Source organism: Anarhichas minor, unplaced genomic scaffold (assembly GCF_050575085.1).
Source record: "Anarhichas minor isolate MPS153535 unplaced genomic scaffold, ASM5057508v1 ptg000073l, whole genome shotgun sequence".
Classification (NCBI taxonomy): Eukaryota; Metazoa; Chordata; class Actinopteri; order Perciformes; family Anarhichadidae; genus Anarhichas; species Anarhichas minor.
Genome location: NW_027466519.1, coordinates 6,369,028 through 6,391,190, shown reverse-complemented (window position 1 = coordinate 6,391,190; position 22,163 = coordinate 6,369,028). Strand labels below are relative to the sequence as shown.

General features: G+C 42.8%; 1 protein-coding gene across 1 annotated transcript in view; it reads right to left on the bottom strand.

The window, feature by feature from the left end:
* The window catches only part of lpar1 (lysophosphatidic acid receptor 1), a 33,581-nt gene extending 16,438 nt beyond the window's left edge, over positions 1 to 17,143 (bottom strand). The window contains exons 1-2 of the mRNA XM_076079678.1: positions 16,811 to 17,143; positions 7 to 762 (exon numbers count right to left, since the gene is read on the bottom strand). Coding sequence (XP_075935793.1) covers positions 7 to 745 — 739 coding nt within the window. The 5' untranslated portion in view covers positions 746 to 762; positions 16,811 to 17,143. The remainder of the gene's footprint in view (positions 1 to 6; positions 763 to 16,810) is intronic.
* Positions 17,144 to 22,163: the final 5,020 nt, after the last annotated feature.

The following is a 22,163-nucleotide window of genomic DNA, read 5'->3' as shown; positions in this document are numbered from 1 at the left end:
CCTTACCCAACACAATCACCACGGTTTTCAGCAGAGACATCATGGTATCTCGGTTGCGCCGTGGCCCGGAGCTGTGCCGCGACATCCTCATGGTCCTCTGGCGCACATAGACAAAGATGTGGGCATAGAGCGTCACCATGACAACGAACGTCACAAGGTTAAACACCGCCCAGAAGGTCAGGTAGGAGTTGCTGTAAAGCGGCGCCATGTTGGAGCAGTGCTCGAGACTACAGATGCAGTTCCAGCCCACGCTGGGGATGGCCCCCATGACTATGGACATGGTCCAGATTATGACGATCACCACCACCACGCGGCGGTTGCTCATGCGCGTGTGCAGCTGCATGCGGAACACGGTGATGTGGCGCTCGATGGCGATGGCGAGCAGGTTGGCCACGGACGCCGTCAGGCTGGTGTCGATCAAGCCCTGGCGCAGCAGCCACGTGGACACGGTCAGGCGCCTGGTGTTCGGCCCCGTGTTGAACATCAAGTAGAAGTAGGCCAGTCCGGCAAAGAAATCAGCAGCCGCCAGGTTGGCCATCAGGTAGTAGATGGGGAAGTGGAATCTCCTGTTGACGTAGATGGCGATCATCACCAGGAGGTTGGCGAGCATGATGAAGATGCACACGGTGATGCCCAGGCCCATCACCAGCCTGCTGACGGTGTCCCAGTCGGTGGCAAGATACTTGCCGCTGTGGTTGTAGAAGAAGGTGATGGTCTCGTTGTAGTAGCACTGTTCATTGTCCATGGTGGCAGTGCTGCTTTCTGAAGGGAGAAAATAAATTAGATATGTTAGGAATGATGTATGTGTGTATCTGTTGGTATATATGTAGAGGCACTGATCATTTTATTTTAAAAAAGTTTATTTTTCACATGCACTGTTCTGTAACACTGCTCACCATCTCAAGACAATACCCACGGATTAAAAACACCACGGAAGGGCTAGATTTCTAGATTTCTTTCTGCTCGTTTGAAGATCACAAAAGATAGATTGAAGTGAGCAACGGGACCGTTTGTGTGTTAGAGTGTGAGTCTTATTATTCCAAAATGACTTTAAAAAAAGAAGAAGAAAGATAAATGACGTGACAACATTTGTGCATCTTAATTGCAAAGGTCACGTCCGCTCAATAATTTGCATTTTTATTCTTGATCACATGTCGGAATCATCAACCAATACATCCAAATCGCCATAATATGGTAAAAAAAAGTGTTCTTTAGCTACCATTTAAAGCAGGATAAAGGTTTTTCAGAAATAACATTCAAACTATATATTCACATGGGTTTAGGACACCAAAACATCATCTGTCTACACTAAACAGAACGTGTCCTTTTTTATGCTTCTGTCAAGAATGAGTTGTTCCAAAAATGCATATATTCCTCTTTCATAACACTCAACACAAAGCAGCGCTTTAGGAAACATGTGGACTTAAACTGCTTCCTGAAACATGGAAAAAGAACCCCCCCCCCCCTTGGATTTAGACTCGACATGATTAGTGGTCGTGTGTGTGTGGTGTGTGTGTTATGAGCGTTTCACATACAGAAAAACAGCCATTGTTAAGAGGTCAACAGCAGCTTTATAAGAGCAAAAAAACTATTGTCAGAAACAAAACTCCTATTGTCTGCAGTCGCAAGTGTGATGTGTGTGCGTCTGCGTGCTTGCCCGCTATGTGTGTGCAGCTGTGAGTGTTTATGTTTGCTATGTGAATAAACCCCTGTGTGATATGAAGCTGCCATTTATTTTTTTTGTTTTTTTCCCATCTGGTTGACTTTTACAAGTGTTCCTGCTTTAAAAAAAGAAAAGACAAAGCACATCAGAGGAAACTTAGAAAACTGAGCGGCAACATGACGCTTAGAGTCGACTCACACGCACATAAGCAATGCTCACAGGAACATGTGTCTGTGTGTGTGTGTGTGTGTGTGTGTGTGTGTGTGTGTGTGTGTGTGTGTGTGTGTGTAATAAGCTCCAGTCCCACACAGATGCTGGCTAGTCTGTCTCATGCACCCCTGACCGGAAACAGGACCTCAGGGCTATAGTAGGGGAGAGTGTGTGAGTGTGTGAGTGTGTGAGCGTGTGTGTGTGTGTGTGTGGAAGTAAGACGGAGACGAATGGAAAGGAGGCTAGGGGACGACTAATGAAAGGACGAGTATTAGAAGTTCTGCATCAAAGGCCGGTGTTTGGAAACACGTCTCTCTTCATTTACCTTCCTGTGAGACCGACCACATCCCCGAAGCCCTCTTTTTCTCTCTGCAGTGACACAGCAAAGAACATCTCAGCTCTGCCAAAGCCAAATTGCAAACATGAGGGATTTCTTCAACCCTTGGACTCGCAATCACAACCTTCACCTCTCGAAAAATTCAAATGAAAAATAAGGGAAACTCCTGGAGAATGAGGCAGTGTTGAAAGTTATCAAAGCTGAAGTTTGGCCAAAAATATTTTTCAACTCCTGCTCAGCTCTAAATCTCATCGGTACTGCAGCCTGCTGTTTTAACGGTCATGATATACAGGACATACATAAGGTGATGGGTGAGTTTTGCCAGTAGCAATAACCCATAACTCAGTTCCTGACTGTGCTTTTGTTCTGTAGAACCCTATGCTATACATTCTAAATATAGCCCATTCCTTTTCACCATAATCCGAGCCAAAAGCAATACTGTACATCAACTATACAGTAGACCGGCTCAGAATGTTGGCAGCGCAACAACGCGGGCGTGTGTTAGGCATGGCCGTGCACCAGAAACAGTATAAAGGAAGTCCTAATCAATTAAATAAACGGTTTTCTGGACGCTGTTTATATGTCCAATTTCCTGCGGCGGGGCCGATAAGGGACTCCGTCTGCAGCCATGTTTGCTTGGAGTGGCTGTAAAATGTTATTTCATTCACTGAATCATCACGATACAGTACTGCTCCAGGCAAGCGGGATGTATCTGTTTCTTCTCTGCTCGTTGGGTTCTGAGGAGGCATAAAGAAATAAACACTGGCCATTAATCATTGTAATAGGGCGACCTTTTTTCACTTCATGTTTTACTGTATCTTTTGCTTGAAATTATAATTTTTTTATTCTGGACCATTCAACAGGATTAAGACTCATTTAAAGGATAGTTTCCCAGTGCTCATATGTACATTGAAAGTGTTTTTTGTTTGCTGTTAACATTCCCTCGATTCTAACCGGCCTGATAATGCATGCAATACCGAACTTCTTTCTTTATAGGGCTTGTACAGAGGCAATAAAGTAGTCCATGAGATATAAGTTGATAGATCATTTCAATCCCTCTTCGGCATTGTGGGGGTTGGTTTGTGTCTTTTTATTCTTCACAGTTCCATTATGTTTCTACACCCTCTGGCATTTCAGTGAATAATGCAACACAAACGTATATAGAGTATAAACGCCTCCGTTCATGCTCCGAGCTCGAGCGCCGTCCGCGGAGGCTCGCCCTACGGCGCCAAGCGCGAGGATAAACAAAGCTTCATTTACTTCAGTTATGAGTATACTTGTCCATGGAACGAGGACGGTGGATCTTTTAATGGGAGGTATGAACAGGAGGAAGCAAAAACTCTGTCAGAACACGAGTATTGCTTTTAGACAGACAAATCAGATCAGATAACACATAAAAAATGGTATCTTTATGCACACTGCATGACTTACTGTGTATTAAGCGTGTCGTGGCGGGGTCGGAAAGTAGCTCAAGGTCAACGCTCTAGAAACCAACTACTGAACTTGTTGATGGTGCGCTGAAAGCAGCCTCTACCCTGTTTGTGACGGGTCCGTTGTTCCCCTTTGGTGTCTGAGGTGAGTTTGTGATTTCCTTATTATGTAATTCTCAGCTTTTTAATCGTCGCTTTTTATCCAGAGAAAGCCAAGCACTAAGAGGCGCTGAGTGACAGGATAGATCCACGGCGAGGGAGTCTCTTTGACAATAACCCCCCCCCCCCCCCCCCCACGGATGAAAGCCCATTCATTCTGCTTGTCATCTGCGGTTTATGGCCGTTGGACATCTGGAGGGAGCAGCCTCCGGGGCTTAGGTGCTTGAGGCCAGCCGTCAGTACTAGAAAGTGGAGGAAGTGTCAGTGGCCTCTCAGTACACATTCCCAACACTTTCATCAGACCCTCTGACCCTGCAGAGAAAGATCCTGTCATTGTGTGTGTGTGTGTGTGTGTGTGTGTGTGTGTGTGTGTGTGTGTGTGTGTGTGTGTGTGTGTGTGTGTGTGTTGCAACAGACGCTGGGTGGGTCGTGAAAAAGGGAAATATTGAGCAAGAAAGAGGACATGGAAAGAGGGGATTTTGGATTTCTGTGTTCCTGCACCTGGGTGTGTACGTATATGTGCACTATAAAAGAGAGAGTTTGAATGACTAAGTTGTTGAAGCATTTTCGTGTGTTTGTGTGTGTGTGTATGTTTGAGCGGGAGAGGAAAGTTCGGGAGTGTGTGTGTACAATGTGTTGAACCCCGGGTGTTAAAGATAGAGAACAAAACGCTCGCTGTTCCTGAGTGTGTGTCGACACACTCTTTTCATGCTTGTTAGTAATGTGTGATAAAGTCTGGCTCTGTGGACGGAGAGAGAAAAGAAAGTGTGTGTGTGTGTAGGTGTGTCTAACTGGCTATGAAAGGACCACCCTGCAATCCACACAAGTGAGGTCATAACTCAAGCATCAGGGCTGCATCTGTATATTCATAACGTGCCCCCAATCTACACACACACACTTAATTATCAAAGTCTCTCTTTTACTGTTACAATCATACACACTTTGTCTGTTCCTTGCAAATGAGCAAACTCATACAGCCACTGTTAGATGTGCTACTAAATAAATATGTAATACAGTTTTTATTCTCATGTTTTAACTGCAGCTTAATGAAACACTTGATATTGAAATATTTTTAAAGTCCCTAAAACTGTGCTCACAATGCTCCTTGAAATGAGCAAATCGTGAAGATGAGATAGCAGTCTCATTGAAATCAAAAAGTTGATGTTCATTTTATGGAAATCTTCTCAATTAAATATGAGGCAACTTGTGGGCAAACTTGACATTTTGATTTTAGGGCACAGAAATGGAACGGCTACAGGAGGCCACCAATATACTGAAGGAACAGTGTGCAGCTTTTAAAGGGATCTATTGGCATAAATGAAACATAACATTAAGTATGTTTTCTTACATGTATAATCACCTGAAAGTAAGAATCGTTGCGTTTTCGTTACCTTAGAAAGAGCTGTTTATACAGAGCGGGTCCTCTTTACGGAACCGGCCGCCATTTTTATACAGCAGCCCAGAACGGACGAACCAAACACTCACTCCTGAGAAAGTCATTTGCGATTTTGTGTCAGCTACCATAGCTCTCCTACAGACTTGGCTAAACCTGTAACCTCACTGCTAGGTGCCGCAAACAAATGACAAACTGCTAACAAATATCTATTTTAACCCAAACTATGATCTCTCCCTAAACCCTAACCAAGTGTTTGTGCTTAGACCTAACCAACCCTTGACCGCAGAGATACGGTCACGTCATAAAACACATTTGTAGCGTTTTTTTGGAAGGCACAGACAAGCAATGTCATCCTGCCGATAGTGGCGCCAGATCAGAAAGTGACTCTATGTTTTGTTCCAAAAGGCAGTTATACATGTCTTACAATTTGCTCTAATGTGGAGGAATTGTTGCATCACGCACATGCTTACAGCCTGAGGCAAAAATCTCCATTGTTGATCCAGCATTCAATACTTTTCCATATTATTTTCCATTGAGCCTCAATCTAAGATCAACAGTGGCCCGTGCCCCATCACTCAAGCCATTGATCTCACTATTGCAAACATTGTTATCAAGCATCTTCAATTGTATCTATTTTTCTTTTCATTTAGTTTATACTTACTGCCACTTAAAAATATGTTTTAATAGTGACTGTACTGTGGGTCTGAATGTCCTTTGTGTTTTGTAGGTTGTAAGACCTTTTTTGAGATATTGCTCTAAACATTTGACGATGTTATATGAATTGGTATTTATTAGATATGTGAGGAGAAGTCATGGATTAGCAAGTTCCAACTTCCACCCTGGTCCCGTGTTTGATGCCGGTCGGTTGTCATGTAAATATCTGATTACCTTGCTGCAGTAGGTGCAACGTGAATTACCTAAAGCAGGATCACCTGTGTTCTTGCTTTTTAAAAGAGGCATCTGCACTGTACAGTTGTGACAATGATGAAGGCCAGGTGGCCAACAACGTTTTGTCTTGAATTAAGATTTCTCACCGTTGTGAGCGACCCTCCTCTGGCGTCATTGGTCAATATAATAAGCGTGGTGGGTACTCCGCATGTGAGTTTATCTTTGAGTTTGAGTTATCGTTGGTCTAACACGTACTGAGATAAGCTGGCTGGGTCAAGTCAGTAACCAAACCCAAGTCTGCTTCCAGTTTCTCAACAATCCATCATCCAACCTTCTGGTTGCTGTTGTTAATACAGTCCTGAGAGGAATAAAGCTTTATGGGGAACACGGCTGAATTATATGTTTGGCAGATTATTCCTGTGCAGAGAGAAAGTTTAGAAAATATGCTCATATGAAGCTGATTTAGATGTTAAAGTTCAGGCAAAAAATGCTAATGTTTTATAACCCAGGAATGATCCCTGCAGTTCATCAGAAGGCATTATTGGCTCTGGGGTTTCCGGCTCTGTCTGAATTATTCATTTACATAAAAAAGTCATGAACCGTCTAAGAGTTATTACAGATATGCATAAATTATCATATTGAATAATGATTCCAGTGTTCACATCTGGGGCATAATGATGGTGATTTTTAAACATGTAAAACTATTTCTAGCGTATAAAATAAATCAATCAAACTGCAGAGTTCAGCTGTGCAGTATTTTTCAAACCAGACTTTGATGTGAATGAGTTATGAATGATGGAGGTTTGATCTGAAAGTGAAGTTTAGCTTATTTGCCAATACATAAGGTTAACACCAGGACCCCCCAGACGGTATGACAGAACGTTTTTATAATGCAAATACATCTGTTTAAAACTACAAGCCTTTCAGCCCACAACTTTTCCTAAATGTGTCTTTTGATGTTCTCTGAAGGTAATAAAATAAAACACACATTTCTGAGCATTAATTCCTCTGACCGCCACCTTTTTCAAATAGACCGCAGTAACCATATTATACATTATTACCACATAAAGTCATTTTTTTATCTCTAATGTTATTCCATACGGCAATGTTTTTGAGATCAGAGCAGCCTCTGATTGGTCGACAACTAAGGAACACAGCTGCTGATTGGTCGACAAGTAAGGAACGCAGCCTCTGATTGGTCGACAACTAAGGAACACAGCCGCTGATTGGTCGACAAGTAAGGAACGCAGCCTCTGATTGGTCAACAACTAAGGAACACAGCCGCTGATTGGTCGACAAGTAAGGAACGCAGCCTCTGATTGGTCGACAACTAAGGAGCACAGCCTCTGATTGGTCGACAATTAAGGAGCACAGCCTCTGATTGGTCGACAACTAAGGAACACAGCCGCTGATTGGTCGACAACTAAGGAACACAGCCTCTGATTGGTCGACAATTAAGGAACACAGCCTCTGATTGGTCGACAACTAAGGAGTACAGCCTCTGATTGGTCGACAAGTTAGGACCACAGCCTCTGATTGGTCGACAAGTTAGGACCACAGCAGTTAAAGTCTGGATGACAAAGCACCTGAAAGGGATATGATCGCACCGGCTAAACGGTTAGCTTCTCAGCTAAAAGTAAGTCTCTCGCATGCAACTTCTCAGAGATATTAAGTATGTGTCGTTTATTGTAGGCTTCAGATCAAAGTATGTCTTAAAGTAGGCCAAAGTTATATATTAGTGTATCTGTATTTTAGTATTGTAAAGCAAATTTATATAAAATATCAACACTGTAATTTGGTACGAGTTGCTGATCCCACTTGGCGCTGTTGTGGCAACATGGGTATTATACGAATGACAAGTGAAACTGAGAGGACTTAAAACGTTCCATACTTCTTCCATCTCCCTCACTTGTCCATTCCAAATAAGCTCTGCTTCAACATCTTCACACTGGCGATTTCCTCCTTTTTCTCCCTTCCCATTCCTTTTCTCCTCTCACTGTTTCATCTGAAATCCTTGCACCTCAGCCCTCACCTCTCAACGCTTCTATTCTCTCCCTTTCCTAGCTGCTCATAATTTTCCTCGTTTTCCCTCACCTCTCCTCCTCCTTCCTTTCCTCTCCTCTTAACTCTTTTCCTCTTTATTTCTCCTCCCTACCTCCCTCCAACTCATCCACTATCACCTCTCTTTTGCTCAGCTTTCCTCTCCTGTCTCCTCCTCTCTACCTCACTCCTCCTCTCTACCTCACTCCTCCTCCTCAACATCCCCCCTCTGCCAACTATCCACACAATGTTCCCATTGTTTCCACACTCCCACCAGAGAAAGCAGAGAAACAGGACTTATACTACCCAGAATGCTCACAAACCCTCACGAACACACACCATACACGGGCTTTCATTCTCCAACTGTCTCTTTAACATTATGGGCGAGTGCACACAAACCACGCACACCCTCACGCTCGCACATAGTCTCAAACATTTGCTGTGGAGCGGCGGGGCTCGGGACAAGGGCCGGATTGAGAGCTGGTGTTGAGTCATGTGTGACGGGCTGATTCACGGCTCGTCAGTGGATGATACCCCTCCGACCACTCAAGCACTTCCATCTCAGCTCACGGGGCCCCAAACTGGCACACGCTCGTTAAATGTGATGACGAGGACTAAAATAAAAAAGAATGAGATCAGTGTTCCGAATGAGACCATATTTGACTGGAATAAAACATGAATTGACTCACAAACAAGACCAACTAGACTACAATTTACTTGATTTGTGAGAGAGTCTTGTACTACAAGCTGGGTGGGGGCTGCGTCTGAAATCATTCATTCATTCAATACTCTTAAAGTGATTCTTCATTTTAGACACTACTCAATCTGCGTCATTAATTGCTTCATTGCTTTCGCGCAATTAAAACGTGCCAGATCAAGATCGGCTGGTGGGGCAACCGTAATAAATGCTGATATGCATTTTTGTAAATTAATACATATCGTAAGCTATTTTATTGAGTCGCCTCTCAGCGAAATTCTCGGAGTGAATCTGAGTTCCTCCTAGTAAGCAGCGATGCAGCGCATCCTGTCTGTCTGGGGCTTTTATTGTGAAAGGTCAAGATGGAATTGCCGTGCTAATTGTCAATGTCTCTGCAATAAATGTACTTTCCCAAATGAATAAGTACAAAGTACTTTGTGACCGTAAAACAATGTTGTGATGCTCTGCTCACATTAAATAAATAATTTTCCGGTCTGTCTGCCATTTTTCATTTAGCGCAATGCATGATGGTATAGTGCCTGGTTAGTTGTCCACTGCTTTTCACGATGCATTGTGGGATACATTCAGTCGGCTATACAGGTTATAATAATTCTCACTTTACATTCAGACTGAACTGACCATAGAGTCCACTATACAGGGAGCAGTGAGTCCTTTCAGACACAGCCTACGCCACGTTTGACCTGACTCAGCATGATTTGAAGATAATTAGAGGAATCCATCGAGAATATTTACACAGAAACGGCAAATAAATTAAGAAGAAAACATATTTGAACTTGACAGCTACCATTAAAAAAGTTGTGCACTTCAAATGATGGTAGGCCTACTAAGGAAGCCACACTGCCGGAGGTTGAGTGGCATTTCATCACACCACACACAGAAGCACTCAATACTGGGATGTACTCTGATAAAATAAAAGTTTTATTCCCCAGGGAGAAGCAGTTAACGTGCAAAATTACACACAGCTCCGTAGAGACAGGCTGAGTGGCTTTCACATTGGCTTCTGGTTTGTCTGAAAGCAATATTTTATTTCTAGATAACGGCCAGAATCATAAATAACATCTAAAAATGCCTTTTTAATTTGCCTATAAATTCTTCCAGGGATCATAGCTTGGGAAAGCCTAGTGACAACCGAAATCCAACTCATGGGTTATTATCTGTGGGGCAGCAGTATGTAGCACAACCATTCATATTGTAGATGTCCATCTAATAAGCTTCTTTGCTTAAAGGTCTTTCTGCTAAGATCTGTTCCACATGTTACGGTAAAGCAGCTAAATGGCAGGAACAGGAAAGAAAAACAAAAAACATACAAGCATAACATTAATCCTTGAAAAGCTCTCAGTTTAGGTGTGAAGTGGTGTACAGACAGCTTATGAAGCTCTGAACTGCATTTCTAACACACAAACACGCAGTGCAATCTGTAGTTCCAACACTTACTCTGATACAGAAAGATATTGTACGAGACATTAATGCATTTACAGTTGTATTGGTTTTAATACGATAACCAAACATCTCCAGATATTAAGCAATGCCTGCCTCACGAGAGACAGCCTCTACCATGTGTGTTAGGTTTCTCTGTAGTTTATTGTTGGGTGTGTTCAGTCATCCTCTTATGAAATCACACTATTGGAGACAGATTCCACGGATGACATCACCCGCAGCTCAGATGCAATATGGGATTGCGTCAGTGCAGTCTGCAGGGATTTCAGCGTTCTTCGAATTCATCGCTGAGTTCTCTGAAGTGATCGAATGATTATTACTTCAATCTTCCATGCAAAGACTGTAAAACAGTGACACGGCAGGGAAGAAACACAGGGCGATCTGTATAGGCATTTGGAAAGTGACATACTGTATTCCTATTGTTTGGGCTCCATTTCAGCACGTTGCATTTTGAATCAACCAATGATTACAAGGTTTAAGTGCTGGGCCTTCATTCCCATGTTGAGTGACTTGTGGCCCTTTTAAACATGGAACAAAGCAGCAGCAGGAGAGTTGTTTCAAACACACAGACAAAGACAGCCAAGGAGTTTCTATGGCCAAGCAGTGGAATGTTCTTGACCGGCCAAGCCAGCCACCTGACCTCAGTCCAACTGTACATGTGTCACTGAAGACCAGACTGAAGACAGAGAGCAAGCTTTTCTTTATTATACTTTGAAAAGAGCCATGCCGTAAGCAGCTGCGATCAGTCGAGTCTGCGCTGGCAAGGTGATTTGCAGAACCTAATGGTTCTGCAAATAATGGTAGCTGTCAGTAGCTGTTCTCCGTGTTAGTGTTTTTTAAATGCGCTTTAGGAGTCCCTTTTAAAAACTGAAACAAGTTCATCTCTTAGGTTACTTTACAGGAATATCTTTCAGATCAGGTACTCGACAGGTACGCTGAGACCTTAGAAACAAACTTGTGTACGACTACTAGCCTGTGGGCAAGTAGGTACAGCGGGTAAAATAAGTATTGAACGCGTCACCATTTTTCTCAGTAAATATATTTCTAAAGGTGCTATTGACATGAACTTTTCACCAGATGTCGGTAACAACCGAACTAATCCATACATACAAAGAAATCCAAACAAATTAGTTCAGAAATTAAGTTATGTGTAAAAAAAATGGAATGACACAGGGAAAAAGTATTGAACACGCTTACTGAAATTGATTTAATACTTCGTACAAAAGCCTTTGCTGGTAATGATGCCTCCTGTATGGAGAAACTAGTCGCATGCATTGCTCAGGTGTGGTTTTGGCCCATTCTTCCAAACAAACAGACTTCAAATCTTGAAGATTCCGTGGGCCATAAAAAGCGTTTAAAAACGTTTAAAAAGCAAGAAAGTCCACTGGTGGGTGGTAGTGGTTGAGCCGTTATGTCACATGACGTTATGTAAAAAATAAATTCCCGTCTTCACAGGAAATTAGACTTAGGAAGTAAAACCACCAGACGAATGATTAACGAGTCACGTGACTGACCTGAACAAATAAGACAGTGTTGACTTTTTGTTTCACATGGGACACGGACAGTGGTCTCATGGGTGAAAGTCCTGTGTTTGTTTGACCCTCCTTAAGCAGACTGTCACACACTCATTACCATGTCCACTGAGCCTCTAATAATGACACGGGTGGGTTCACATCAGAGTTAGACGAAAGCCCGGTGCGTTGCATACAGACACTGAAAGATGCCTCTGTGTGTCGGTATTTAAAGAGCTGGGAGTGAGAACGGGTTTAAAAAAAGCTGCTTCTGCCCAAGTGGCAAAATTTGAAAAGTAGGAATGAGACCACGTTGCTGCAGGGCGGTGAGACGAGCTTCCTGCAGGGCATTCAAAGATAAGACAACTTTTCGATTATCTTTCAGCGCTCACCCTTACTGGCCAGCTACTTGACTCTTTGGTCCATTCTCTAAGGATTATTGAAATGAAGCAACCATGACAAGGTTGATTATTTTTGATGGGAATAGTCAACACCAGATGTAGCATGTGAGGTAAATAGTTAGAAAACCACTGGAGGACATGAATAACGATTACCATTAGGGCTCCCAACATGTTATTGTCCCAAAATATGACCACATTATGAGATAACGTTGTCAAAAAGGTCTACTGTCATAAACTGCATTCTTCGGGTGTCACACAATGGCAGTGACGGCTTCAAACTGATAAGTATGGCTTCCTGTGAAAACCACAGTTTTAGGTGATAAAAGGGGGAAATAACAGATGAGTTTGAAGAAAACATTTACATCTCCTTTTTAATAAGCAGAAGCAGCAAGTCTCTGATGGCCAGGACGCTCTCTAGTACTTGGAAGCCACTCTGCTCACCCACAGAGCCATATTTTATTAGGTACTTGACTGAACGTCTCAGCACTATACACACATTAATGCAAGTATTTCACTTTTTAATCCACAACAATGTCTGCTCTGATCTGATATTCAAACAACAATTTTCGGAGTGGAGGCCACTACTTTTTAGTTCATTGCAATGAGTTTGAAGCTATCTCTTCCTCTTCTGTCCAATCTAAAGGGCGCAAATGTGGACCTCCCAATGTGAATTATTAAAAACAAAAACAAAGACAGCCACGCATTAGTTGCCGCTGACCACCCAGAGCTATTTGACACCACAGAACATTTTGCAATAATGTAAACAAAAAGTGTCAAGCATGAGTGGGACACACTCGGAAGTTCGAAGTAGCTTTTTAGCTTCACTGTTCTTACTGTTTTTGAATGCAGCTGATGGACTGACCGTTGTGTGTTTCCCCAACAAGTCCCCATGTCACTGCAGACCCAAAGGCGTGATCAGGACCAGAGCTTTGGGTGCAACCGCAAGTGTGATCGCTGTCTCGATCGTGATCAGCAGTTGAAGAAGAAGTGGCGGTCTGACCACAGAGTCACACACGAGCTGGAGGAGAAACTGACGAAGAAACATCTGCAACCTCCTTCCCACAATTCCCATAAAAAAGGTGCTTAATGGGCTTAATAGATTAGAAGGTTAGAATTAGAATGGTTGCACTGAGAAGCTCCACAACAACATGTAGAAGGACGCTCATCAAATCTGTGTAACTCGTCTCTGGATCTTGAATATTCTTTTAGCTGTTGGAACTCTCATTCTCTCAAATCATTTCCTTGCTCACACGAACTTGAGGGAAATTTCCTTTCTGCCACAGTGGCTCAAAAAAAAAATGGTGACTCTTGTTACCTGCATGAATGTGGAAACAATCTGGACGTTGGGAGAAAGAATGGGTGGAATGCAGGTCCGTGGACGAGGAGGGGGGAGGAGGGATCGTGCCTTTGGTAATCACAACACAGATGTTTTGAGGACCCTCTCTTTTTGACGGATGTCAGAGCTCATGCGGGGAAACATAAAACAGTCATCTTTGCAGTAGGGGGGGGGGGGGGGGGGGGGGGGTTTGTTTAGTTTGAACGAGAAGGTCAGATGTCAGAAGCATCAGCTTATCCCTTTTTTTTTTAAGCTTTTCAGCATCTCACAAGTTGCGGAACGACTTACGGATGAGTGTGTTTTTGCAATCCTGTCAAATCTATCGACCGGGACTAATAGCCGGCGCTGCCTCCCTGGTTACTAAGGAAACCACTGAGCTCCCGAGAACCATCCCGTCCCCATATTTGGAGGGCTGGTGTGTCATATCCAGGGTGACATAGTATGATTAACCAGTGAGAGGTCTTTAGGAGGACAGGAGCTTAACCTTTCTTATACCACGCCATCATCTCTTGCAGATTACTCTCTATGCAAAGGCATTCACACAACACAAACCTTTTTATTTTCATTTTTCTATCTGAAAGCTTTTCCAAACTGTTTTTCTGTGTAAATCTTTTCCTGTCATCTCCATCTTGTATCTTCTCATATGTATTATTTTGTATTAGGATATAGTTATAAAGGTAATGTTTTTAGCTTATTTTGCTAAGAGAATGGAAGCTTATTTGTCACGTGTCCAAACCCCATCCATCTAAAGAACGTTTGATGACTCCACATTCTCTTTAAATCGCACAAGATTTTCTTCTCTTTTCTTTTTTTCAACCAAGAATGACTAAATTGAGATCCGCAAGCAACAGAACTGGCCTCGGTTCAATAAACAAATAGGTGAGGACACTAGAGTGCTGCAGCCCTATTTCTGAGCAATTTAGCGATAACAAGTAATAATTCTTCCTCATGTCCAAAGGCCAAATTGTCTTATTTTCAGCATAGGGCTGGAAATGCTGAAGACCCTTTGCTCCAGTGGCCTTATCTCACCTCCTGACTGTAGCTGTTGGATGTGTCACCGGCTGGTTTAAAGTCAGCATATACAGCAGATTCCTCAGAGGCTCGTACAGTAAGGGTGAAAGTTCAAAAAAGTTCCCATATTTTTACCAGGAAAGTATCGCAAAGTATTAAGTCAACAAATGTGACTCGTTGTGAAACATTAATTGGAGAATGTGGGTTCCATAATTAAAAACAGCTTCAAAGCCAATCTACAGAAGTGTAAATGGTTCTCACCCTCCACTTTACCATCAAAGACCCCCTGAGGTCTGTGGCGGTGGGTGGGAGGTAAACAGTCTTCTCACCATCTCTTGGGAATACACAAATAAACACACTCACAGACACACACTAACGCGAACCATTTGAGCCTCAGATCAGCCTTAATTGGGTTACATCAAAGGGCAAGGACAACATGCAGGGAGCATATGGCCGCTTTAGTTTTTGTTTTTTTACAGTCAGTTAAGAAAAACTAATGAATTAGAAACATTGCTTCATGGGTGTGTGTTGTAATGTAGGTGAAAAGGAAAAGCTACAGGACCACCAAATATACGGAGATAAAGACCGTCCAGAGAAAATTTTGCGTGATCCATCAATTTGTTTTTCATAAACGCAATAATTTGTCTTAAAAGCAGGAGCAAATGAAAGCTCATGTAGTGTACAGAGACCTTCTCTTATCTCGCTATAAACGCTGATGGAACTGGAGGGAAAAGGTCAAGGAGTCACCAAAAGTATTCAAATCCGTCCTCTGAACGTGACAAATTAACACAAACTGCATAGCAATCATTTGTTGTGTTCTAACAGACTACGTCGCTGGCCGAGTCATGATTCTGACCGGCTCTAAATGAAATGTCAAGAGTCGCACGAGAAGTTAAACAATCATCCTCTGGGGACACAGATACAGAGTTTCACAGCAGCCTGGCCGGCAGTTATTGAGATATTCTGCTTTGGGACAAAATGTTGGGACAGCTTCATCGACTATTACTTGTTGGGCAAAAAAAAAAAAAGTGTTAAAGCGGGACCATAACAATGCCGATCTTCAGTTAAGAGTCTGGCCTCTGAATATGCTTCATTATCCAGGATGCACAGCTTCGATCTCATTTCACACCCTGCACTCTGCAGCAATGCACATTCCTGTATTCCTGCTGCACTCTGTTGATAATCCCCTTCATATGTACCATGTGTGAATGAATAAATACTATATGCATGAGATTCTGTGACTCTACTCCTGCAAGAACAACAGGAAGCACCCGGCCAGAGAAGGCAGGAATGATCAGTAATGGTAGTCGTTGAAATATTAACATTCTGACTATATGATGTCTTGATATAATCTGTCACTGCAGAAGAATGAGCACACAGCCACACACATTGTTCACCTCCATCCTGGTGGCAGGTGAGGCGGGTTAACGTTGCCTGTCTGCCTGAGAGTCAGACCTCCGGAAGACCTGATGTGATTTTAGTGTCAGGAACGAAACCCTTAATCACATTTTGCCATCTTTTGACAGAGTTCAACGAGAAGTGAAGTCAATGCAGTTCATGAAAGTGTCGTTGTGTTACGAGGCCAGAGCACAGCGCGGTGCATCGACTCCTGCCGGTGGTAGACAGCATCAAGGCGTATACTTTGGGAAGATGCCAACGCCCACAAGAAATGAAGGACCATCAGTCCGCTGCTGGCCTCTTCATCATGTTTGAGCAATTACCTACACCTACACGTGCTGACGTGCAGTTCCTGTTGGAGGACTACTGGTGCTGGCTTATGGATAACTTTTTTAGGAAAAAAAAGGAGAGATGAAAACGTTCAATGAAGAAAACACACGCATTCGCTTGACATCAGATCAGCGTGGAAAATCCACACAGATGTCCTAACTTTAACTCTTGTTTTTTTCATTTCTTTTTTTTTTATCCGCTCACTCCCTTCTACAAATATTGTTTAATAAAGGCGCCCAGCTCTGGCGCAATCAAGTCCTTCTTTCCAGACGCGCGCACAACCGAGCGTCTCCCCGTCGATATAACGGTGCGCACGGCGCATTTTCAGTCATCTGCTAATGCCATCGAAGCCTTTTTTTTATCTCAACCGATCGCTTTCTAGCCGCGTCTACGTGGCAGGTATACTTTTGATTATGTAAAGATGCCCACACGTCCGTGCGTGCATGAGAAGACGCGCTTCAAGTGAGCCAGAGAAAAAAGAAAAAACGTTTTTTTGCGAATTTATAAAGATTCGTTCAATGAGGATTATGCGGGGAAATACTTACTGTGTCTTCCTTTCCAATGTTCCTGGAGGTCCAACTCAAGTTTGATTTAGTGTTGCCTGAAATTCCTGCCGAACAGACAACTCCGAGAGAGACTGCGCAACTCTTGTGTCAAAGTCGCAGCGGTGCAATAAAAGACTCCAAATCCAAAATGCAGCCAGGTAACCCTTTCATTTTATGTCCGTGCAGAAAATACCTCTTCCGATGTGCTTTTTTGTTGTTTTTTTCCTCCGTGTAACCCTGTTTTTCCAACTTGTTTTATTGATTCGTTCCCAGATGAAGTCGCCTTGATGCTCTCTGCTGCGTCTCCGTGCCTCTCTGCGCTGGCTCGGCGGGTCCGCCAAGCTCTCTCTCTCTCTCTCTCTCTCTCTCTCTCTCTCTCTCTCTCACACACTCTACAGGAGAAGACCTTTGTCTGCACGTGACGTCACTCTCTCACTCTGTCACACACATGCACACAAACACACAGCAAATAATAATAATAAATGAAGAGTGGCATCTTATTTTGCTCCTAGAAACCTTTTTTTCAAAAGATGTTACAGCATTTCACTGCAAACTAATAATAAAAAACACCAGATGCTTTCCTAAAACTGGTGGATTTTTAAGTTCCCAACATAGAAGACAGGTGAAACTTACAAGTGCATTTAGTCCACCCATTCACGTTTCCTCCCACTCATCTTGTAGGAAATAAATGACATCTCATGATGTATATGCCCTCTTTCCCCGAGACATTTCTTTAAGCGTTTGTAGTCGAGAGTTGTTCTTTTTCCCCTCAGTGCCTAATTGGAAACACATTTTTTTTTTCAGCAACTTGTTAAGAGAGAGACAGGAAGGGAGAGAAAGAGAGAGAGAGAGAGAGAGAGAGAGAGAGAGAGAAAGAGAGAGAGAGAGAGAGAGAGGGGTGGAGTGAAGCAGAGTAAAAAAAAAAGAGAGAGCGACCCGACACTGAGGGACTCAAAGACATATTGTATTCCTCACCAATTAACCCACCACACAGCATGCTGGAAATATTTCCTCCCTTCTGCCGGTGCTGGTGTCCAAGTGAAGCTTTGGAGCTTCTCGGGTTATGAGGAAGTGTTCGGTAAGGACCGCTATGTCTGCCAACTTTACACCATCTGCGAACACTTAGCGAGGTGTTTGTCGTAAAAACTAACCGTCGCGGCTGAGGAATGAAATGAAGTGTCAAAGCCACGATATGTCCAACAACATTTCCTCATTTGTCTCAATTAGATGAATATGTTACGTTGAACGTTATTTAGGACCAATTTTCCAGGTGAGGCACAATAATGTTGCCTCTGTGTCCTCAAGACATCACCCAGACACCCACGAGCAGGCGCCATCTTATGAAAATGGGATGAGACGGCACAATATTTGCCCTTAAAAGGCCCGATCGAGCATATATATGTGGAAGGGTCGAGCCCAAGGATTTACAGTAAGGGTTAGACGTGTAAAAAACCCAAACATTCCTCGCTTCCAGCTTCTAAATTTCGAAGATTTGCTTGTTTTCTTTGTCTTGTGAGATACAAAACTGAATATCTTTAGGTTTTTTGAGTGTTGGTCGGACAAAACAAGATATTTGATGAGGGCTTTAAGATATTGTGACAGGTAATTTGACTATTTTCTGACATTTATTAGACCAAACGATAAATTTACTAAACAAAAAATAGATGGTTAAAGCCTTCAGACGAACTGACTGAACGCCTAGCATGTCTGATTATTTTTCGTCATTTCCTTTCAAAATAAACCAATGTGATCGGGTCCAAACCAATCGAACACGGGATTCAAATAGTGGTCACATGCTTTTTGGGACCAACCATCCACCTCCACTAAGAGGTTTAGCCAACCCTCTGCAACCCCCTTGTCAGGTTTATGTGAACTTAGGTTCTTTGAGGCATTTGAAAACAACCAATAATCTCGTAATCGAGTCTCGAAAGACTTTAAACTATGACTCGTCAACACATTCTCACTCCCTACTCATCAAATACCGACGCTTGGTCAGTGGCCCTATGCTTCAAACTATGATGCTCTAGGTACCCCTCTAGCGTCACGGACGGCGTGTCAAGTTTCTGCTCGTACATGCATTAAAAAAAGAAATTCCATGTTCACAGGAAACATACAGTTTCTGTTTGTTACAGTACATGCAGACTATGTTCAAAGTAAATTTCCAATGTAGGTTTTATTACACAACAAAATGACGGTTAGATTTAGGAAAAGATCATTGTATGACTTTAAATATGTGCATTTGTTACGTAAAACAAGTACGCTTGTCACGGAACTGGTGCAAGTTAAGTATGACGTTATGTGACAGAAGTAAGGTAAAATACTTTATTATTACGTTGACTTGGTTTCACACGGGACACACACAGCGGTCACCTGGTTGAAAGTCCTGTGTTTGTTTGACCCGTCCATACACAGTCTTTTTCTCTGTTCATACTACATCAGTTGGTCTGATGGGTTTACATTGTAGTTAGTTGAAAGCCTGGCGCGTCTCATACAGACACTAAAGGGACCCTCGGTAGCTCGGTATCAGAGGCCTCAGGGGCACTGACCAAGCGGCGAGTTGGATTGGTGGGTATTCAACGCAGAGTCTGACATGTAAAGTGGCCATGACAAATGTTGCGCTTGATGGTATATCTAAAAATCACTCACATCTCTATTACAACCATAGAATTTAGCCAGACTTCAGTATCTGGTTTCTCTGCCACCCACACTGATATTCATAGGGGCTGATTCCCACACAACCTCGTGGTTCGTCTTCACTTGTGGAGGCGGGCAGACTCCAAAACGGGACAGGAATGAGAGGAACCACACAGAAAACCAGCAATGGGGAAATCTGTTTGCTTTGAGTTAGTCCAAAATACTTGCACGACCGCCATGATGCATTTGTGCTCTTGTTGTGATATAAGCTCCTCTGGTTCACAGGAGTCTGACAGACCAAATTAAAACCGTGGTGTCCCACAATGGAAAGCAAACATCTACCGGTTGGCCAAAGGAGAATCCCACCTACTGAACAAAGGGGAGACTCAGGCTTACATGGCCGCTGGCAGACGGCTGTTTGTTTGTACCGTATACTGTATATGCTGTTTGTATATAATGATCTACTTTGAAGATCTTATAGTGTGACTTCAACCAAAACATACTTTTAAGCAACCACTTTCCAGGCACAGCCACTTACCATATTAGACATTACTGCATCACCTTTTTGATATAATCTCTCTGCCATGTGCGTCTCCTGTTGCCTTTTTCATGTCACTATGATGCACAAAGTGTTCGTTGTAGAATTGTTTTGACACAAGCACAAGACTTTTCTCTTCATGTCATTTCACTCGTGCCCGTCAAAATATCTGTGCGGGAGGGTAAAAGCTCAGAGGGTTATAGGCAAGGTCCTTGCACGTGGTTCCCGTCACTGTTTTTTGGGCCTTGGTGAGGTTTGGACCGTATCTTTTGTTGTAACTGAGCTAGGATTGGGTCAATACTGTGCTGTGTAGGTCAATTGTGGCGACACACTGGCGCCAATTCGACAAACTAGAAGACATGGCATCAGTGGTTCTACTCAATCACCAGGTACAACACTTACTTGACACAGCCTACTGTTTGCTAACGAGCAGTTGTGTACTGGCCATCTGGCCTACAGTTACAAATCCCAGTTGGCCACCGCATCAGTGGGCAGGTTTTTTACCTGTCTGTCTCCTTTTATGCCCATTCAAGGGCTAAACCGTGCACATTTGGAATCAACCCTCACCCATGATTGGCTGTGGTTTCAGAGCCTGCAGAGGACACGCCCCCCAGCATTTCTAAGCAGAGATTTTTTTTTTACAATTTTGAAACCTAATTTTATATACTACCAATTTTTCAATCATTCCAATTTAGCTGGGTGATTAATAACACAGTTATTTTTGTGGTGTGACAAACTCAGAAAACATTTATTTTTGCTTCACCAGGTAGTTTAAGTAAGCACAATCCACAAATCTTGTTTTTAATGGGTCACACCCCCAGGCTTGTGCTCCATCTGGTAGCATTTACTGAAGTGTTCATAGTAAACAAACCAACTTAATTGTAGGAAGGGAAGGGAAGACCAGAGACTACAAAACTGTGTGTATCTCCAGGCTTGTATTCTGATCACTTTTTCCAGTTTTTTTACTTGATGGACATTTTTTTCTGCATCTAACCATCAAATGATATGCAGTAAAAATAAATAGTGCTATAGAAAGCAAACGCATAATAAAACATTTGTATGTTAATCAGGAGTCTGTTAAGGGAAATTCACGTACCATTTGCTCAGCATTTGCCCAGTTGCTCTTTGATGAGGATGTTATATAGTAAGAAAGAAAAACTTTTCAAAATCAGTTTGGAAACTGTTCCAGTCAAAACTAGTAAATATCCGGCCTGGGTGTTTTCTCTACACCCTAACTACCTGCAAGGTTGTTTGAAGTAGTTTTTTAAAGATATTTTACACAGAAAGGCTAAAAAGAAAATGCTAGCGGTTTCGACCAAATACCTGCAAAACGAATGATATTTCAATCCGACGTACTTTTGTGTTTAGTGCTAATTAGCACATTAGCATGCTAACATGCTAAACTAATAGTATACCCGCTTAACAGCCTGTTAGTATTGTGAGCATGTTAGCATGCTCGCATTAGCATTGTAAGTACAGCCTGTTTTATTAAATATGACAAATTAAAAAAAATATATGATAATTTGGCAGAGCTGTTCAACACTGTAAGCCGCTGGGAGAGAAATGTTGTATTTGCCTGGAGCAAACTCCATCTCTATGTGAGATTTAGTCATGTAGATAAGGGAGGCTTGAAGCTTTGAATTTGTGTATTTAAGCAAACAAAGGACCAATTCTTGAGCACGGACTGCAGTGCCACAACCCCAGCTCTGTCTCTCAATACAAAACTCCTTTTAGATCTGTCAGCGTTTTCAAAGGAGGTAAGGATCAGCCCGACAGACAATCGCCACCATGTCAGTGGTGAGAGAGGATCACACGATCGGAGGTTTGAATTCGATAGAGGTTTTGGACGTATGACAGCTAGAGAGAAGGGATAGGGAGGCACAGGGCTTTTTCGAAAGCACAGCTCAATTTCAGCAGTGGAGCCAGAGAGTGAAAGGGGCCGAGGGGTTAGGTCGGGTGAGATAGAGGAAATGGAAGAAAAAATAGAAAGGGGGGTGGGGGGGTGGGGAGAAAAGGCTACATAAACAGCCTGGGGGCAGGGAGACGAATTACATCACAAAATAAACAAAACTCTTAGCGAGGTGCGTGAAAAGAGGTGATTATGAGATCTTGTTGATGTAGATATAAGCTTGGATACCAAAGAACAAAACCTCCATATGAATGCAACACGACAATGATGAG